A 22,404-nucleotide genomic window follows, 5' to 3' on the forward strand; every position below is an offset into this window, starting at 1 on the left:
GGTCACCTGTCCGGCGACTGGCACGAACTTTCTCCCTGTGTATGATGTATTCTGATAACTCTCCTCCCTCAGTTAGCCTCACCTCCCACCCCAGCCAATGTCCCACTCCCCGTTCCAACAACTCCTTCCCCAGATTCATCGTTTTGTTTCGTAAGCCAGCGTTACCTGAGTGACCCCTGGGTTGGTGCGTCATCAGGCAATGCTCTGTCTATAGACGAATCTATCAGCAGCCAAGAGTTGAGTGGCCACAGGTGGGGCTGACCTATGCTAGCCTGGAAACAGGCCGATTCCTGCACAGACCCAGTGGGAAACCACTGCTCTAACATACTCTCTTCAATGTCTGTCAAGCCCAGAATGCAGTTCTTGCAGCCCCTTCCCCATTGTTTCTCTCTTGTTTTCATCCTGACTCCTCCTCCAGAGTATTCTCTGAGCATTACATATATTTAGAGTTTATGGCTGAATACTAAACTACCATGTGTTCTCAGACCTTGTGCAACCATGAGCTCTGAAAACTTCCAGTGGCTTAAAAGAAAGATTTCCTTGATCAGGGCTAAAAAGAACACTTGACTGCCCACAAATATAAACACAAATATTTAGAAGTCAGCAGGATTCTATGTCAACTTCTCTAAACAATACATTTAGTTCCCCACCTGGAGCCTAAGATCTTCCCCCCACAGTCTGTGTGCCTGTCTGTTTAAACCAGAATTACAGTACCAGGCACAGATTTCTTCCTCTGATGTGGGCCACAAATCCAATCAGAGGAGGTGGTCACACCTTTAACCACAGAGCCACTGCTACACCATGGCTGCATATAGCCTGGCAAGTGGGTCTAATGACTTGCATAACATCGTCCAGGACTATGAAAGTTAGCCTGGTAGGAGGAAACTCTGGGCAACTAGGAGGAGGTTCCAATGCATGTCTAGCTGGATTTCTCCACTGGTACAGCCAAGATGTGAGGTATCTTCACTAAAATCTTGGAACTCACACAAAAAGACGCAAGACCCTGGATATCCAAACCAATCTTGTGCAAGATGATGGTGATGTCATACAACAGAGACGTGATAATAAAAAGAGCATAGTACATGCAGAACAAACAAACAAAAAAAAAGATTATAGACTAATGAAACTAACTAGAAGACCCAGACCTAAATTCATGCAAATACAGCCATTTGATTTTTTTACAAAGTTTCCCAAAACACACGCTGTGACATCTTGAACAAATGTTAGGAAAATTGGGGGTCATGTGTTGAAAACAATGAAAGTAGACCTTTATCCCTGACTGTACAAAAATCAATATCCAATAGATCAAAACCTCTGTATCAAACCCCAAACACTGGAATGGCTAGAGGAGAAAATCGGGTGGTCACTGCAGTGTGCAGTGATAATAACCTTACACACAGGACTCTGGTCACTCAGAACGTAAGTGCTAAGTGGGCTGTTGGGGGGGGGAGGCTGTTGTACAGCAAAAGGAAACAAGTGAGTGAGAAAGCAGCCTGCAGAACAGAGCAAAGCCTTCACCCAACTACACATCCAACAGATGGTTGGCATGCAGAACACACAAGAACCACATAGTAATAAAACAAACCACTACCCCAAACATGGCGGCCAGCTATACATCCAAAACATGGTTAACATGCAGAACACACAAGAACCACACAGTAATAAAACCACCACTCCAGTCTCATGAGGAGAAACACAGATGGCTAATAAATGCATTGCAAGTCATGAAGGAAATGCAACTTAATGTGGTTTTCCTTTAACAATTCTTTCTCAATATGACATGTGTGCTGTAAAATTCAACACAGTGTAAAATTCAGCCAATTCTCTACATTATTCGGAATTCCAAGGTCATTTATACACAACTTGCTTATAGAAAATTTCAGTACACTCAAATATCAATTCCTTGCCAGTCTGTGGTCATTACTTATAACGCCTACAGTATTATTATTATCATGATTTCTGAGGGCATGTGTGTGACACACATGGGTGGGTGTGCAGGCTGCAGCGTGGATGTGGGGGTCAGAGGACAACTTTAAGAGGTTAGCTCTCTTTATAGCTTTACCTGGGCCCCAGGGACCGTGCTCGGGTACCAGACTCATGAAGAACGCACACAGACCTGCAGGGCCATCTCTCTGATTTCTCTCACATATGGAAATCTTGTTGATTAATTGGGCCTGTGTCAGGCTTTGCCATAGGTTCCTTGACCTACTGAGCCATTTAACACGTATCATGAAATGGTATGTATAGGGGATGCAGATATTGTCCAGTGAGTAAAAGCAAGTAATATTCACGTATAAGATGATGAACTTGGATTCCTACTTCATATTTGAAAACCCGGATGTGGCCGTGTGCATGTGTAACTGTCATGGCTGTTGGCTCACAGACGCACGAGGATCACTAAGGCTGAAGCAGCTGCCATCCTAGCTACCAGTTCACTGAACAACGTTGTCTTGGCAAACTGAAGGCAGGGACCAGAGAGCACTGGGCACCCTCCGCTGACTTCCGAACGCATGTGCACACGCCCCACACATACATAGCCACCGCTTTAAAAGACAGCGTATGTGTTTCCCTCGGGGTTGTGTTAGATACGGTATTTTACCTACGGCTTCACTCATTTACTACATTCGTTTTTAAAAAAATGTAAATTTACCTTGTCTTCAGCTCTGAGCCTTCATGAATAATGTTGCTAAACATATTACTATACATTATACACAAATCACACATAATTCGCCTGGAGCAAACACCTCCAAGAGGGAAAGTGTAAGGTCAAAAGCTAACACTTCATCATTCTCAGAAACTGACGAACACTTATTGAACAGGCTGAACTATTGAGTCCTACAGTGCGCAGGCTCCGATCTGTCAATCTCCTTACCAATCTCTGCTATAACCTTTCCTGTCGATTCAGCCTTCCTAGACGACACAAGGTTGTATCTCCTCGTATGCTCATATAGTTTAATATGTCAAACCACACATGCATTTGCCAATTTAATCATATAACTTAATGACAGTTATAGTCACAATACTGCATTAAGTATAAACACGACTCCCAGTACTTTTATCACCCAAAGAGAAATTCTGTACACCCTTCGCAAAGGCTCCTACCTTAAGTCTACTTGTGACAGTAAATGTCATGTTTCAATGGACTCATGGTTTACTGGTTTCATTTAGTGATTGTCAACTGTAAATGTACTTTAAAAATAATGTCGACTCTGACAGCATCCACGAGTAATCTGGTGGAACTATGGAAATTCGTTATGCATTCTGGACACTGGTATCTTGTCAGATGTAGACTTACAAATATCCTCTCACATCCTGTGTCTTGTCTGCTCAGTGGGCTAGAAGGAAGGGTGAAGCATTCAAGAACCCTAAATAAAGTAGGTTCAGAGAAAAATCTAAGCCTTCCCTCACCAGACACTGCATCTCCCAGACTCCAAGTCTGTGTAAACCATGTTCTACCATTTGCAAGCTACATAGCTCACGAGCATGTTAGAGCAGATAAACAGGCCAGGACAATGGTCAGGGTCCAAGGAAGAATCAAACAGTGAACTGAGAAAGAAATGACCCATACCAAAGGCAGGGGCTAATCTCATAGGCAGGAAGAAGTGCGGGGAATAAAAACTGCTAAAAAGGATTAACGACCTAACAGAGGAGGTAAAGGACAAATCGCTTGCAGAAAGAGAGAAGTGTATCCGGTTAGTGAACACTGGAAAATGTTCATTGTCTTACACTATTCACAATGTGCAATTTAAACTCCTTTCTCCTTTAACAAATCACAGGAATGCAGTTCCTCGTGCTCTGGTGCAATTGACAGGAAATGATCTGCAAGCAGCCCTGTGGTCAGCAGCCTCTCCAGCTGACCCCTAAGTCCTACAGCACCACGGGCACCTGCCAACAGGATGAGGCTTCAACAGACAAACTAGAACCGGTGAGGGGCTGAAGATTAGGGGCTGAAGGTGGGGATTAAGCAAATTAGGGTATATGTAAAATCAGGACACAGTTTCCTGAGAGAGGATGTGTCCACAGAAATAGGAACGAATAAACTCTGCGGGCCAGAGACCCACCCTGTAGTGTGAGAAACAGGAACAGCGTGCGAGGGAGAGGGCACCACGCACTGACTCACCCCCAACAGGAGTTTGCAGCAGTTTGTAATCTCTGACCATCACTGCCATTCTAATGTTTAATCTCCAGTGTTTCCGCTCTTGTGAGGAGAGCACAGGAAATGTACCGCCATGTACCATGTGATGTCTCAGGTGTGGTGAATTAATAAGCTAGAGTATCTGTGCAAGAAAGAGTGGGTGTGGGATCACATATCTGCACACACTGGAACACGCCTAAGGGAAACAGGTAAGAGACGAGTATCCGCTGGCAGGACCCTGGGAGACGGGCTCAAGGAGGTGCTGAGCCCAATGTTTCCAGTCCATACTTTACTTTAATTTGAATGATGTGAATGTATTGCTTTCAGAAGCGGATTCAATAAAAGTACAATCTGATGTCCCCATATCAACCGTGTCCCAGCTCCTGCAGCCAGCAATCAGCACTCTTCTCTCAGTCGCATTAACCTGCGCTGGCGATGAGTTCAGTTCAGGCACTGGAGACCTGGGGAGATTTTCCCAATAATCTGAACTCTGCCGAACACATGAAGTGACATCAGTGCTTCAGAGAGCAATGTGTCCCCTTTGCCACAAGTAGGCCCTGCATATGGTGTGGGCAGACTGATGTGCAGCTTAAATCCTCAGCCATACTGAAAGCTAGTGCACACTTAAACAAGCACGTCCGACCTCCAGTGGGTACGCCTTAGGACTTAGCATTCCTGACCTCAGCTTTTGAACTTCACGTTCAATGTTGAATTTCTGATATTATTAAACGTTGAGGCCAATTAGAGCAAACTCTGTTTCCTGTGAACTTCAATACTGGTGAAAGACTCGCAGTCTCCTTTTCCTGGAGCTGAAGTAACACACATCTTGGAGATTTAACAGCCAGCACGAAGCGTGTGGCTCCTTACCATGTGTAACAATAACCCCTGCCCACGGCTTTCTATGGAGCCACACGCATAAAAAGTTATTCACTGTTATCGTTAACTGCCAGCTTTCGGAACAAAGTCACCTTCATCTGAAATCCACAAACATTTATCTTAAGGAAAATAAAAGGCAATTGTACGCACAATAATGAGGCATATTAAATAGTGTAACAGCGAGATAAGGGGGTGGCATGGCTTCCCAAGGCGGAGACTGTACAGGGTTTATAGAGGTTAGACAGAAAGGGACCACGGACAGTAGGGCTGTAATTCACTATGTGCTAATCTCCTTGACAGCATTATCTGGGAAATTTATATGATTTGAAAACTAGAGAACTGTTATTAAAATATTTCTTCCTTATCCATTAATAAGCAGGTTATTTTCTAATTGTAAAGCCTACGTGCTAAACTGTTTTATTAAAATAAGGGAAATATGCTTCTGCTTTCAACTAAGAGATCACATTAATATACAACTTCAATCAGGGTGAGATTAAAATTTTGGATTAAAAATAGAAAATATCAACAGAAAGAGTGAAAGTGAGATTAATCCTAATAATTCTCAATTGTTTAAGCTGCAACAATGCATGGTGTCACTGATGATTTATCAGATAAATACATTTAATTAATATAAAACATTCTTGACAGAATACTTTCCACAACATTGAATAGAAGATACATTTGACTAGACAAGTTTTAGTTTTTAAGACAAAAAAAATTATATGTTTTCATCTGGGAAAAATTACTACTGCATACCTTAAATTAATTGATACACAATCATTCTTAAAACAATAAATAGTACACTGATACTATTATGTAAGAGTACAACATGCTCACGCTACAGATAATAAATACCACACATCCTGACATTAATGTGGGCTCCAAGCTCAGTGGTCACTAACTCACTGTGAAACCCTCAGCTTCACAGCACCACAGCCCTGCTCTGTGTCTGGGGGGATCCGAGATGGCACTGGTCTTAGTGTGAACAACTGGAGATCAGGTTTTCAGTCTCCAGGAAATGGGATATACTTCATGATTAACTGTGATGTTACATAGTTATTAATGTGCTAGTGTCCAGAATTTGGGACCAGTTCCCTGTTTCTCTGCTGATTCCTTAGACATTCTCACTGCAGCCAAACAACTCGAAATACTAGGCTTCAAATCCCCTTAGCACAACGTGCAAGTCAGTGCACTGCACAAACACTAGTTACTGTAAGTATGTTTATGGAAGAACTGGAGTGCTCTAAGTACTCAGGCTCCTTTATCTGTCTCAACCGATTGGAAAGGAACTTAAAGAAACCCATGGAGGCTATAATTCAGCTTCCTCTGCGCTCCATTCGTATGCCATAAATATTCACAACAGTCTCAACAGCATCTCTAAGCAATACTACTGTCCTAAAATAATAGAGAATTTAATTATATTTTGCATTTCAAAGTAGTTTCTGCATGGGAAACAATTTTATTCAACTTGTATGAGTATTTGAAAATCGAGGAATAGCCAAAGGTTATATGTAAATTACTAATTATCTAAAGGGAGCAAAACCGATTTACTGCTTGCTCCTTGTTCATGGGCCAGCCAGGCAAACAGGATTCTGAACATAAAGATACATTGTCCGCATTCCTGGGACAAACATTCCGAACGGAGGATGTAATAGAAATCTCTGGCTGGGAATGGCAGACATCTTCTGTGATTAAACACTCCTCTGCCTTATAGAGTTCTAAAGGTCAGAGAGTTTCACCTGAAGACGACACTGCATTCCACTTAAGGAAGAAGTTAAAGACAAGATGTTATGATTTTTAACTAAGGAAATTAAAAAAGGAAGACCTCCATGTTTGTGAACATTAATGCTATGCTAAAACACCACGTTGGCATTTTTGAGGGAGAACCACCATTCATACGAAAAGCAAACGTTGATAGAGAACAGGAATTACTCACAAAGAGGGTCAAAGGTTTCCAGATGGTATAGTGACTGCACAGGGTGTCGGGTGCACATAATTTGCAAATCCTGACCACTGCAAGCTTAATTTTGATATTCTAGTCATTTGAGCTATTCGTAGCTGAAGAGTCAGCGGTGCAAAGTCATAAAAACGAGTTTTAGAGCAAAGTAGTAGATTCCACTTCTAAACATCTAGAGTGGGCGCACCGCCTGAGAGACAGACATTAGCACCGTTCTTCACCAACAACAAACATAACAATTTCTAAATACGTAACACAGGGACCTTCACACTATATAACCTGTCTATGCCAACATATGAAGTGTGAAAACACACATATGTAACGTTTACATGAAACGGTTTAACAGTATGTTCACTTAACGCTCTGTGATTTTAGCTTGGCGCTTGTATCCCAAATGTCTTACTGAAGTGCTGATTTTTCTGTATTGCTGTTATAAACTTTAGGAAGGGTCATAAAGTTTTGAAGAGCTACTCCAAAATAAGTGTGAGTTTACAACTACTTCTTAGAATCTTGGGAGTTCTTAAGAGAGGGGAGCACAGACACAGGAACAGAGCAGTGAGCAGAGATCGGCCTCCCCTGGGGCTAACCAAACCAGCACGCATGCCAGCATCATCACGCACACTGAGCAGAGCACACTTACGTCTTCAGGAATATATATGCATGCAACAATTAATGGAAAATACGAATGTGAAAGAGAGCAAGGAGGGGTACTTAGAAAGGCTTGAGGGAAGAACGAGAATAGAGAAATGATGTAATTATACTATGATTTGAAACAATAAGATAGGTAGTGTGTGTGTGTGTGTGTGTGTGTGTGTCTGTGTGTCTGTGTCTGTGTGTGTGTACACTACACTTTACTACAGCAATAAATAATAGAAATAATGATCATAAAAGGACAAAAGTTTACTCTCATCAACTCATGTAAATGTTATTGATGATATGTAATTTTAAATTACAGTGATTTATTAGATTTTTAAAGATTAAGAGATAAAATCTGTAAAGGAGACACTGGTGGCCTCTGCATGCACATAAGAAGGTTAGAAGAATACACCTAGGAGGACAAAGCCAGCTGCTTTGAGGAAGAAGGGGCTGGACAGAGCCTAATTTTCAATTCTGTAGCTAAAAGATATATTACCTGTTAAAATTTATATGAAAACAAGAAAGAGATACAAAATGCTAAATTTATGTTAGCTCATCTGCTAGCCAAATAATGACTCTCCAAGTAATAACAGACGGTCCATCATTGGAGCGATGGTCCATTCTGAAGGCAAACTGCCTGTGTTTGCTTCTGATAAAAGGAAAAATTACTTCTAAACATTACTCCCCTTACTGGAATAAAACTTCAAGATACCAATTTGCCAAAGAATGGAAAGCAATGTCTACAAAAGGAGCTAGCCTAGGGAGACAGATAACTACCATCCTTAGCGATTTGAGGTAAGAAGAGAGCGCCCATCAAAATCAACCTGGCTCACTGTGGAGTAGAAAGAGCTTGGTTTGCTTGGTTTGCAGCCCATGTGCAAAAGTGGATTCAGAATATAATAGTGGGCTTCAGACTTAAAATAAATAATATGTAATAGTTTCGTTTTCAAAACTCAAATCATAAGTGAGGCTAATAGATTCTTCATTCAATACACCCTAAAGAATGTGTTGCACAAATACAGTTAAAGAACAATTCATAGCATTAAATGACAAGAAATTAAATCAAATTATAATTACAGGAGCCTTGGAGAAGCTGAAAAGAAAGGAGGATTGCGCTCAGCACAATAAAAGGCACTTTTAGATAAAGGCTGTGAGCTTGTGCTGTAACGCCTCAGACAAGAGATGTCTGGTCTCCTCTGCGGAAGACACAAAGTCAACCAGAGGTGTTCTTTCTGATCCTAGGCTTGGGACGCATTTGAGGTGGCCAGGTTGGTGCACATCAGCAGGATCATTCCTGCTACTGACTGTCTCTCTGTTACAAACCTAGTCACTGTGAAAGCAACACTATAGAATTTGATAATGGTGGATAGCACATTTATTCCAAATTAAATATAAAATTAGATATTAAGATAATTTTCTCCTGCTATGTAATTAATTCAGACCTGTACAATTCATAATCAGTCCAGATAAAATTATCATCCTGTAATGGTCTGGACTTTTTATGTCCTTCCTAGTTCCTGAATAATTACATGGAAGTTTATTTATTTATGAATGGGCACCTAAGCCAGGCATGTTTCCCAATGATCTCATAACACAATCAACCCATCTGTCGGACTCAGGGCTCGTTACCTCTCCTCAGTATCCTAACCCTGACTTCCTCCAGGTCCAGGTGGCAGATCGCCCAGGCCTGAATGTCTCCCAGAGTTCCTCTCTCTGTAGACTGCCCCACCTTCTAATCCTGCCTCCACTTGTTGTCCATCAGCTACTGACTGACAGCTTATGCTTTTACACGGTGCACAAGACATTATCCCTACGGCACACTAGAAACAATTCCCCTTGAGTTAGAACCAGATAGATAGACTCTAGACATTCATAAATAGACAATTTTAGCTTATGAAACAAAGTATCCCAAACTCTGCACATGTCAAACTTGCATGTACTTTCTTACTTATCATTTTATTCCTTTACATTTCAAATGATATGCCCCTTCCCAGATTGCCCTCCACACACCCCTATGCCATACCCCCTCTTTGCCTCTATGAGGGTGCTCCACCTGCTCACCCTCTCCCTCCTTACTTCCCTAGCTTCCCCCTACACTGGGACATCAAGCCTTCACAGGACTGGGCCTACCCTTCCATTGGTGCCAGATAAGGCATCCTCTGCTACACATGCAGCTAGAAACATGGGGCCCTCCATGTGTACTCTGGTTGGTAGTTTAGTTCCAAGGAGCTCTGGTTGTCCCGTTAGTTAATATTGTCCTTCTTTCTATAGGGTTGCAATCCCTTCACCTCCTTCAGTCCTTCCCCTAGTTCTTCCTTCACAGTTCCCAGGCTCAGTCTAATGGTTGGCTGTGACTATCTTCATCTGTTTGAGTCAGGTGCTGGCCGAGTCTCTCAAGGGGCAGCCATACCAGGCTCCTGTCAGAAGCACATCTTGGCATCAGCAATAGTGTCTGTGTTTGGTGTCTGCACATGGGATGGATCCCCGGGTGGGGCAGTCTCAGTCTCTGCTCTATTCTTCATCCCTGCATTTCCTTTAGACAGGAACTATTCTGGTTAAAATTTTTGAGATGTGTGGGTGGCCCCATCCTGCAACTGGAGTCTGTGCCTATCTACCAGAGGTGGTCTCTACAGCTTCTAACTCCTCTTTATTCGGTACTTGGTTAATGTCAACCCTGCTGGGTCCTGGGAACCTCTTGCTTCCCTGGTGTCTACGACGTTCTAGTGTCTACCACCAGTTCCCTATCCCCCACTGCTACATATTTCTATCCATTCCTGACAGTCTAGAATCTCTCCTGTCCCTTCCAATACCTGATCCTGCCTCCCCTTTTCCCCTCCCCTTCCTCTCTCCCTCCCAGGCCCATCCCTCCCTCTATTTCCTGTGATTATTTTATTTCCCCTTCTATGGAGAACTAAAGCATCCACATTTTGGCCTTCCTTCTTTTTGAGCTTCATATATTCTGTGAGTTGTATCATTAGTATTCTGAGTTTCAGAGCTAATATCCACTTATCAGTGAGTACATACCATGTGTGTTCTTTTGTGACTGGGTTACCTCACTCAGGATAATATTTTCTAGTTCCATTCATTTGCATAAAAATTTCATGAAGTCACTGTTTCTAGTAGCTGAGTAGTACTCCGTTGTGTAAATGTACATTTTCTGTATCCATTCCCCTGTTGAAGGACATCTGGGTTCATTCCAGCTTCTGGCTATTATAAATAAGGCTGCTATTAAACATAGTGGAACATATATATGTTATATGTTGGAGCAACTTTTGGGTGTATGCCCAGGAGTGGTATAGCTGGGTCTTCAGGTAGAACTATTTCCATTTTTCTGAGGAAACTCCAGATTGTTTTCCAAAGTGGTTTTACCAGCTTGAATTTCCATCAGCAATGGAGGAGTGTTCCTCTTTCTCCACATCCTTGCCAACATCTGCTGTCACCTGAATATTTGATTTTAGCCATTCTAATTGGTGTGAAGTGGATTCTTAGGAATGTTTTGACATGATCTTTGAGAAAGAAGCCAAAACCATCCAGGAAAAAAAGGCAGCATTTTCAACATATTGTGCTGGTTGGCATGTAGAAGAAAGAAAATTGGTCCATTCCTATCCTTGCACGAAGCTCAATTCTAAATGCATCGAGAGCGTCAACATAAAGTCAGATACACTGAAACTAATAGAGCAGAAAGTGGGAAAGAGCCTCGACCACATAGGCACAGGGGAATATTTCCTAAACAGAACACATATGGCCCAAGTTGTAAGAACAACAATCGACAAAAGGGACCTCATAAAATTAAAACGCTTCTGTGAGGCAAAGGACACTGTTAACAGGACAAAACAGCAACCTAATGATTGGGGAAAGATCTTTACCAAACCTACATCCGATAGAGGGCTAATATCCAACATATACAAAGAACTCAGAGAACCAAATAACCCTGCTAAATATGGGGGACAGAGCTAAACAAGGAATTCTCAACAGGAATATCCAGTGGCCAAGAAGTATCTAAAGAAATGTTCAACATCCTTAATCATCAGGGAAATGCAAAACAAAGCATGCACATTAATGCCCGAATATAATACAGGAGACAAAGCAATTCTACAAGTGTAATGGCGGTATGCAGGGCTCTCACAGCATTTGTCTTCTTCCTGGCATTAAGAATGCTGCCAAAATATTTGAGCAGCAACTGACATGAGATGGATAAAGTCAATGCACAACACAGGAGGAATTTCAAATGTATACAAACACCAATTGTGTCAACTCCAATGTCAAAACTCAAACTTCTTTCATAAAATTCTATAATTCATGGATATAGAATACTATATGAATTCAGCTTAGGAATGTGTGTGTGTGTGTGTGTGTGTGTGTGTGTGTGTGTGTATGTGTGTGTGTGTGTGTGTGTGTGTGTGTGTTCAATAATGATATAAAGAAGCCATGAGTTCAAAAGAGAACAAGGAGGAGTATACAGAGTGGTATGGCGGGAGAAGGAGAGGAAGGAGTATGATCATAACTGCAACAATATTTTAAAAACATAAATAAATAAACCTAACAAGCTCATCTCCTTCCAGAATTCCCTATTCTATGCCTATGTAATAATACAGTGGAATACAAACTTAGACATATATATGTATGTATATGTCTGCAATACCATATAAAACAACAAACATCATACACACCTTATACAACAACTAATGTGTCCTGTGTACATATACACTATGTTGTCTAAAAGTTTGTTGAGGATATTAAAAGCCCTGCTTGGGAACCAGTGGCAATCGGTCCTCTAATGTGTGAGTGTCTTGGGGTTTCTGTTGCTGTGAAAAAGAGGTGACTTGGGGGAAATGGTTTGTGTCATAACATAATCTGTGGTGCATTATCTGGGGGAAGTTAGTATAGAAACTCGGAGGCCTGCAGGAGCTGAAGGACAGGCCATGGAGCAGAGCTGCTTTCCGTGCCCCTCATGCTTGCTCAGCCTGCTCTCTTACAGAACCCAGAACAACCATCCAGGGATGGCACCACCCACGTCAATCATTAAAAATGAAACCTCACTATAGGCATGCCTACTGATTACTCTGGTGGGCTCATTTTTGGCAACTGAGGCTACCTCTGCCAAAATGAATGCCTGTACCAATCTCACAGAAAACAACTGGCACGGTGTGTTTTCCTCAATCCCAACAACCTGAGCATTATTAGCACCTGGAATCCAGAAAACAGTGGGAGAAAAGGGAAAAACCCACGAAGGTTTCTGACTTCCACACGTGGGTCATGGCACACAAGCATGTCAGAGTACACATGTGTGTGCGTGCACACACAGGATAACAAGAGGTAGTTTTAAATCTTTAAAGAAAACCACTGTTGGGAAGAGATGAGGAGAAAGATCACAGCCCAACACTTGCAGGAGTTTCTGCTTGTGATCCTAATGTGTAGCTGAATGCCTGTTGTTCTTACAGCACACAGACAACAGTGAGAGCAGATTCTTACTCAAGTCGGAAGCTCTTAAAAGGATGCACCAGGTAATTACTTGGCATTGCTTAGCCACAGCACAGTCTTTGAAAAGTTGGCCCTGCCCATCACCGACATTTTTAAACTAATTTTAGCATCTCTCAAGCCAGATGTTCTACAGTTGATGATGTCATAGAGCCCAACACTGGTAAGATGGTAGCTCTGCTATGTCACTGAACCCATGAACGTGAACAGAATTAGCCTGGTCAGTGACATATGTGTAATAAAACCCTTTCGGCTCACTCGTGAAGACCTAGATTTTTAAGTTGAAAGTTTTTCAGAAGCACATTGAGTAGTTTAATTTCTTTTCTTTGTGTAAACATGAATTTTATATGAAGAAGTCGGTCCCTACATAATCCTATGGTCAGGCCTTTCCATAAATACAGAATAAAGGTCCACATTAGTGTGGATTACTATGGTTCTTGGTGGAAAGCGAGCACCGTGCTGTACCTGAGCAACCTCTTTCTTCCTAAGAGCTCAGCCAAATAAGGATTGATCGTGTCTTCATTTTACACAACCCACAGCATATTCCCACTATGACAAACAGATGTTCGAGGTCCATAATAAATGGTCAATTACAGAATCAAACCTGCTCTCATTTAGGTTAGGTTTGGAATTCTGTATATAGTTGATTGAGCTTGGACTCTGGAATCTGACAGACTTAATTTTGAGTTATAGCTTCTCTAGTTACTAGGTACTAGCAATCCTGACTAGAATCCATAAGTAAGAAGGAAACCGTATATCTCTTTGGGCAGAATAAATACTGATTTGGCAAAACACCTTAGTCCTAAGTTTTAGACTCTTCTGTCTTGGCTGTAATGTAAGTATTTGTCTATGAAATAATCAGCAAATCATAGTCAGCCGTCTGCAGCACCCACCCTGTACTGAGGTACTTTTAGAGGTGCCCTCTTCCACTCATGTAGTCAGCCCCATACGCACCAGAAAGAGCACGCAGTGTGTCCCAGACACCTCTCCCACTGATTTGCTTCTGTGTTTCATAAGCAACACACTAGAACAGTGTGATTAACACATCTGTATTCCATTTTGTTCTCAGCTACGCATCTCATAGTAAGAAGGAGGAATTTGTTTCAAGAATCTTTTTAAATAATATAAATCCTTTCCACATAAAAAGGCCCTCTGTGAAGATCTTTGAGTGAGTTCACTTTGAAGCACCAGGTACATCTGTAGAGTATATTATGTGAAATAGAGTCATTAGATTACAGAATTTGTCTGTAAACCAGCAGGGAAACATCATAACTCACGTGTAGTGTTACCACCCACGCACAGCACTCTCTCACTGTAAAAGTAAACCAAGACCTCACACTAGGGCTGGTTCCTCTCACTCAAAGCCAGGACGTTGGAGGGAGTCTCTTCTCTGGGTGTCAGGCTGAACACTGAGCAAACAAAGCTCAGGAAACCACAACAGTGACCAACTTGCCAAGATAACCCCAAGAAAGTTGGGCACGGAGCCCTTCCAACAGGAGGAAATTCATGTCTGATACTGTCAGCTAGCCAAGAGCCTGTAGCAGGAGAGGTCACGAACTCTGAAGAGAATCAGCTGCTGCCATGTTCCTAGATTAACACAGCCTCCAACTGTAATCTGAATGCTATCAAATCCTCGGGAAAGTGTAATACAAACTCCTCGCCAAAGACACAGAGGTTGTTACAGAACCCGAAATGCTCAAACTTCGAAAACGAAACCATTGGGTGCTCAGCCCAGAGTCAGCCAATCACCTAAGACTCAGAAACACTGAGGAAGAGCCAGAGGACAGGGATGACTTGTGAGGTAGTTTCTTCCAGACACCACAGTGCACTGTACCTGTGAACTTCAACAATAAGGCTGCATGCATAAGGATACTTTAGGAGACATGCCAAAATGGGTGAGTGAAAATCCTCCAAGGTCATGCCCCTCAAAAAAGGGCTCAGGGCAGTTAATGGGTGCTGGAGAGGGAAGTTTCCTGTAGGAAAGGCCCATTATAGATTTCACAGTCTAAGTACATCTACAGACAGGAACATAGACAGGACTCAGTGGGTTGTAGGTGTGCATGCATGATATCTGTTCATGCATGTGTATGTCCATGCATGTCTGTGTGCATGCATGTGTGTGTGCATGCACATGTGTGAATGCATTTGTGTGTCCATGCATGTGTATGTCTCTGCATGTGTGTGTGCATGCAAACAACATAGAAAGAGCTGCAGAGAACAGGGAGGGGTGGAAAGGTTTTAAATACAGTGAACTCATGTTTGAAACTCTCAATTACAATTAAGACTTTCATGTTTTAGATAAAGCATAAAGATTGGGGAAGGATAGGGCTTATGCATGCACAGCCAATACATTTGTGTGCAGATACCTTTCTGAATATATACAATGCAAGTATTATGGTTAATCCCATGATATTTACTTAGAGAAAGTCACTATTCCTCAACATTTCTCAATCTACCTAAATAATTGGGCTTAAATATGATGATAATGTCCAACATATTTAAAAACTGTAATGTCAGAAAAATGTTTCCTATATTTTATATTTTATTAAAGACCATCACAAATATTTCCATATAAATTATACATACAATTATCAAACTATTCACATGTATTTCAACTAATAACTTCATCTCCAAAAACAAAAATTTCATAGATCATGCCTCACTCCCATCGTTAACATGATAACCCAGGAGTTCCCTAAATACTGTGTGTTCATGTATAATGATCTGAACGCGTTTTAAAGAGAGAACCTGTTTTAAATATATAGCCCATGTCTTTTCTTTTGTTATTTATCAACCAGTCAATACACACGTGCGCGCGTGCGAGCACACACACACACACACACACACACACACAAAATAAAACCAAAAAAAAAAAAAAAAAAACTCCAAACTCCCAGGACCTATGTACACATTTTAGTTGATTCTTTTCAAGTGAAAATTCAGGCTAAATCCAGTGAATCCAAACCTAGGTTTCATGCTGTAAAACTCTGAAATGTACAGTTAAGCTCACAGGACATCGCCTTGCACAGGTGACAGTTCCTTATGCCAGGTGTCTAATGTTATGAGAGGAACACAAAAAAAATGAAAATATCTTATTGAGTAATGTGAGTAAATTCTATATTAACAATTTTTGTAAATTTATAGAACTGAGAATTTAACTAAATGTATAAAGAAAATAATGCTTTCACAAGAAATAAACTCAGTATTTACAGGCACATGGAGAGAGCGGAGCTGAAGAAGATAAGGATAAACTCAGCATTTACAGGCACACGGAGAGAGTGGAGCTGAAGAAGATAAGGCACCCTTGTTAATGTGTAGGCTTTGTGTAGGCTTTGCTGTGAGACTTTCAATACAATAAACTCCAACTAAATTACTGAAGGCATGCAAAAAGGAGTCTCCAAATGGAAGACAGTTCAGTTCTTCTAACTATTAACCACTCATTTATTAAGTTTCTTTTGCTATTCGAGTATATGATAATAAAAAATTAAAAACCTTGATATGTCTAGGTATAATGATAAGTATAAAATTTTCAAACTAAGGGCTGGATGGAGAAAGCTTGCTTTCTCCTTAGACCCGGATTCTATTCCAAGGACCACAGGTCAGCTTGCAGCCATATGTACCTCCCATTCCTCCTGTGGACCGTGAACAGCAGGCAGTCGTGTGGTACGGAGACATACATACAGGCTAAACACCCACACACATGAAGAAAAACCCTCAGTACTAAATTGCAATATTGATATGGAGACATCTAAACCAGCAACCTGTCAGTCATTTAGCATGCATCTGTTATAAACAAATATTTCAATGTGCTGTCTAGAAACACTGGAATACACCGTTGGCGGCATGTTCTCCTTTACCCGAGTAAAATGAACAATGATGGTGCACTCAGCCCTCCAGTGAACCAACATCCATTGTCATTTCATTCCTCCACATGGGCCAAAAGAACGTTCTCCTACTATGTGAGGGGTAAGTTACCATAGGAACCAATCTGAAGAGGTAATATCCAAATTGAAGTCTTTATAGACTTTTAAGAGTCCTTGAATTCTACGGTGTCTTATTCAAAAGGAACAATAATCATCGGTGACTTATACTGAAATTATATTACAAAAAGTGTGCTCAAGTTCAAGAGAAACTAAGGTGTCAGAGAGTAAGATGCTCTGTGGTTAAACCCAATATCTGATTTGAGTTACTTTCATTTTAAACAATCCTTATCATTGGAAAAACACAACTTTTATAAAAATAGTTACTGAGGGGCCAAATCTTTTAAGTTCAGACTCCGTTATGGAGAACCTGACCTAAGTGTGAACTCAGGTAAACTAACAGACTGGTACCTAGCATTAGTTTCCAAGTTGTCCCCCACCCCGACAAAACTGAAGCATAGCTCCAAATTCCCCAACGAGAGCAGCATCTCCAGGTGAGTATTCCCCCAACAAACCTGCACCCCTAGGCTGCAAGCCCACCCCGTGCCTAATGCCCAACAATGCAAAGAAGAGAAATTAAGTTTATGACTCCCAGCGCAGCCGGTTATGTTAAAGGCCATAGTTGTTTTCCAATTCGATGCTTGCACATTTACTGCAGCTCGCTGCTTACTATAAAGCCTTTGCTCCAATAGACATTCGGGGATCCCCACCTCCAGAACTGTCCTGTGTGACCCTGTTGCGTTGGAGGGGCCCAAGCTAGCTCAAATAAAATAAAGACCCTGCTGCGAGTGACATCACGTCGGCTCCTGCCTGTTTTGTGGGGGTCACTAACACTCCCCTGGCACTACATTACAAAATTCTAAGAAAAAATATCATTGCAGATGAATTAACATCTGTCAATCCGAGGTGAGCCCGAATCATAGTAGTAGTTAGTGGCTCAGTGTTCCTGAGAGACACCTCAGTGTAGACAAGTGTGAACAAGTGTGAACAAGTGTGAACAAGGGCCGCCCGATCTGGGAGCAGGGCAGTCTTAGTCACGCTGAGTAACCGCGTCCGCCTCTGCTCACATATAGTCTGCAAACAGTTACCATCATGAGGGCACGGAATGATGCTCCAAGTATTTGGAGATCAGAAAACAGAACCCGGGAACTGCCCAACAGTGTCCTATGACTCTCTGGGCCTTAGGAGAACAGACCTGGAAAGAATTCTCCAGTGAAATAAAAATCGTCATCTAAATTGGTATCTGACCGTCAACCAAGACAATGTCATGTTTACTACGGACACTAACGTATGGATCGATCCCACACTTAATGTCTGTCATTGAAAGGTGTTTAGAAACACTGAATTGAAGAAAAAAACATATTTGAAGCATGCATGTGACAGGCAGCATCACCCCTGTAGATCTGTCTGTTCGGGAAGAGGTGGGCAAATCCAATTTGTGACAGAAAAGAGTACGTCCTTGTACTTTAGAGACAGAGTCTTCACACTGAGAGAAGACCACGGCCATAGCAATGTGCTTTCAGACTGTGGTGATCTGATACCGGAACAGTTGCTCCTCGCCGCTCTTCTCTAATCCTTTTCACGTCCACTGAATTATTTCGGAAGATTTTAACATGATCAAAATAAAAGTACAACTCTGAGGTAAGCGAATATTAAGCCAGATATGCTCATCATTTAAGAAGAGAATGTGAGATACAAAAATACTGTTTTTTTTCCAAAGAGTAAATATGTTCTATTTTCAAAGAGTAAAATAATTGTATTGTTTCTGAGTTTACTTAATATGTCAAGCGCTTATATATAGGTACAATCTGGACTTAGATTCAACCACACAGCTGTCTATAGAGTGAGGCGGAGATTCAGCAGGCCAGCTCCTCGTGGCCAGACACAGGGCACCGCCACTGCACAGCGGAGCTCCTTCCATTCCAAGAGCAGATCGCTAACCACTGATCTTCAGAATGCAGGTCGGAGGCCCCTACTGGTCCTTATCAGTTTCCTGATGGTTAGGAAAGAACTGCCTGCCTGCTATCATGCAGAGATATACCGCAACATGTTCCAGGACCAGAGATGGTTCGAGTCCACACAGGATGCCCTGGGTCTGTATTTATGAAGCTCCTTTTACCAAGATTACTCCTTATCATAAAACTCCAAGTCGGTCCTCGCTCGCTCTGCTGACTCACAGATTAGCACAGAAACTTGGAGAGGGAAGAACATCACGTTCTTGTCATATTCACTAATTTTATAGCCTCAAGTGCTCTAGATTGTTTCAATTGGCTTTAAATATTTTCTTATAGGTACAATTAAACCAGCACATAGAAATGTTGAAAAATACACAGCAAGTTAGTTACCAGTAATGCTAATGTTAGAATGATAATATTAATGCACACAGTAGATCAGTAAATAGAAAGTAAGAGTTTTTACTATACAAGCTACAGAACAATAAACCTGGCAATTTGCTCATATGTTGAGTGTTTCTTGTTTTTTTCCACTAACCAATATGTCAAAAGGCAAGAATGTATCTTTTAATGTGCTTACATGGTCAGGTGATATTCATGAGAGAGTAAACTTTCTTGAACCAACATTCCAACTCTAAGGAATGCCATGACTGATTCTGACATTGTAAAGTGACCTGTTCCTTTAGACATAGCCGAGAAATGAGGTGGTCAAGAGATGTCAAAGACTCTTCCCCCATAGAAACTGTTTTATAGTGATAGGTATGTTCCCCAAAGCAAACGTGTGAGTGTCCTGGGAACTGCCTTAGCTTCAACAGAGACACTGCTGTACGGCAGTGTTCTCTCACACAACTAAATGTCAAACTAAATATATTACTTATTGGTTAAGGGAATTAACATCTGTATTCATGAGGAATTCTAACACTATCAGCAAAACCCGTAACTGACCTCACATGCACAGATGGTGTCTTTAAATGATTGTGGTGTTCAACTCTAAAATTTTAAAAATCAAAATATTATTCAATACTTATGTCCGAGCTTGATTTGACAAGTCAGAGCCAGAAAGGAGCAGAGTCCTGGGTAAACAGAGTCCGCTCCACCCTCACAGAGAGATTAGGTAATCACACTGCCTACCTCTCTCCGACGAGAAGCCCAGCAAGTCTGTTTGATCTTCCAGACCACAGCAGCCACCAGCAGCAAAGATAAAAAACAACTAGAAAACAAAATACAAATAATTGTTTTCATAATACACTGGAAATATGCAGTAAAACAATATGAAGTATATTAAAATACTGAGAAGTAAGAATTTGTCGTGATAAGTATTTTAAAAGAATTTCTTCATAATTGGCTCGCTGATTTCTTTTTGAACTAATTTTCTTTTTGCTTTTCTTTTTCTGGTTTGCATAACAATAGAATTGTGCAGGACAATGAAGATTAATATCTATATATACACACCATTTTAGAGGACACTGTCCACAAACTTGTCAACTGAATAAGCTAAATGTGGGTTACATACAATGTTCTTCTTTAAGTTATAGACTTCTCTTAAACTTCCATTTACAGGGCTTTCAGGTCGCTCTCTTAGGTGTGCGCTGCCAGCCCTGAGGACCAGTGTTGGGACTCTGGAACCCTCATGATGGAGGAGAACCAACCCTTCAGAGCTGTCCTGGGGTGTCCACATGTGACAGGGGCTTGCAGACAACCCCTCCCAGTAAATGATGATGAGCAAGTGGATACTTTTAAAAACTAAAAGTATCAGCTTTAAGAAGGCAGTTCTCTTTTGCAAAAACAGATTCTGGGTCTGGGCACAGGGCTAGGAAGAAAGACATTTTGCTAAATAGTTAAAGACCTTAACCACAGAACAGAGACAGAGGCGGGGTGGGGGGGAGCTTCGGGGACACACAGAGAGGATTAGATTAATTTTGCAAATCTACATCTTTCTTTTGTACCGCCAAAAATCACAGCATCTTATCATTTCAAAGGATTTGAGATTATTTAGTTCAGAATCTTTCCTAGAAAAGAGATCCTTGGTAATCTCAGTGACAAATATATAATTTACCTACTTAAGCCATAGTCTGAGAAACTGCTGACTCACAAGTCAAAGGTTTTCACTTTCAGTTAAACTCAAACTATGAAACTATGCTCGCTGGGACCACCAAACATTCACTCTCTTCTTAGCAAAACTGAATCGTGTGCTACACTCTGAAACTTCATGTATGAGAAGGCCAGTGTGACCCTCTGGCTCCGCAGTCCCTCTGCATGAGTCCCTCAGGAAGACATTTCAAGTGTCATGGGGAATCTGTAGCATCACCATTTGATTGTGTGATGTGGCTTAACACTTAAAATACAGAAGACACAAATGCCCATGCGCACTCTCTCGAGTTCTCTCCCCAACCCTCTTGTGTGCATGCGCTCGCGCACGAGCACACACACACACACACACACACACACACACACACACAATTTTATATGCACAAACTGCCAAAGTTGTCTAGGTTAAAAAGCTCTGTCTAGATCCTCCTGATTATTTCCATGGAAACTGCCTTTTTCATGTTGCCCTCAGGTTACTAGAGTTGTTACAACAGTGGTGAGAACTGGCACTCTTATAGAGGTGAGAACTGGCACTGTAACAGTGGTGAGAACTGGTGCTCTAACAGTGGTGAGAACTGGCGCTCTAACAGAGTTCGGAACTGACACTCTAAAAGAGGTGAGAATTGGCACTATAACAGTGGTGAGAACTGGAACTCTAAAAGAGATGAGAACTGGCACTCTAACAGAGATGAGAACTGACACTCTAACAGAGGTGAGAATTGGCACTATAACAGTGGTGAGAACTGGAACTCTAAAAGAGGTGAGAACTGGCACTCTAACAGAGTTGAGAACTGGCACTCTAACAGAGTTGAGAACTGGCACTCTAACAGAGTTGAGAACTGGCACTCTAACAGTGGTGAGAACTGGAACTCTAACAGTGGTGAGAACTGGCACTCTAATAGAGGTGAGAACTGGCACTATAACAGTGGTGAGAACTGGAACTCTAAAATAGGTGAGAACTGGCACTCTAACAGAGGTGACAAATGACACTCTAACAGAGGTGAGAACTGACACTCTAACAGAGGTGAGAACTGGCGCTGTAAGATAGGTAAAAACAGGCACTGTAACAGAGGTGAGAACTGGCACTCTAACAGAGGTGAGAACTGGCACTGTAACAGTGGTGAGAACTGGTACTCTAACAGTGCTGAGAACTGGCACTGTAACAGAGGTGAGAAGTGGCACTTTAAAAGTGGTGAGAACAGGCATTTCAGAATCTAAAGGTCCATTTCAATTTCAGTGACATCATTATATCTTTAAACTGTTTTAGCACAAAACATATAAGCTTACCATTTCAAAATGAACTCATTCACAGCATTCACACTATATAGCTGCCATCTATAAAAAGTGCGGTGAATGGCTACT

The 22,404-nt window shown here is 41.6% G+C and overlaps 1 protein-coding gene across 1 annotated transcript in view; it reads right to left on the reverse strand.

Annotated features, from left to right (window-relative positions):
* Positions 1-22,404, reverse strand: part of ATRNL1 (attractin like 1) — a 494,725-nt gene that overhangs the window by 296,728 nt on the left and 175,593 nt on the right. The window contains exon 26 of the mRNA XM_080912593.1: positions 20,086-20,164. Coding sequence (XP_080768719.1) covers positions 20,086-20,164 — 79 coding nt within the window. The remainder of the gene's footprint in view (positions 1-20,085; positions 20,165-22,404) is intronic.

The sequence above is a fragment of the Micromys minutus genome (assembly GCF_963924665.1).
Source record: "Micromys minutus genome assembly, chromosome: 2".
Lineage (NCBI taxonomy): Eukaryota > Metazoa > Chordata > Mammalia > Rodentia > Muridae > Micromys > Micromys minutus.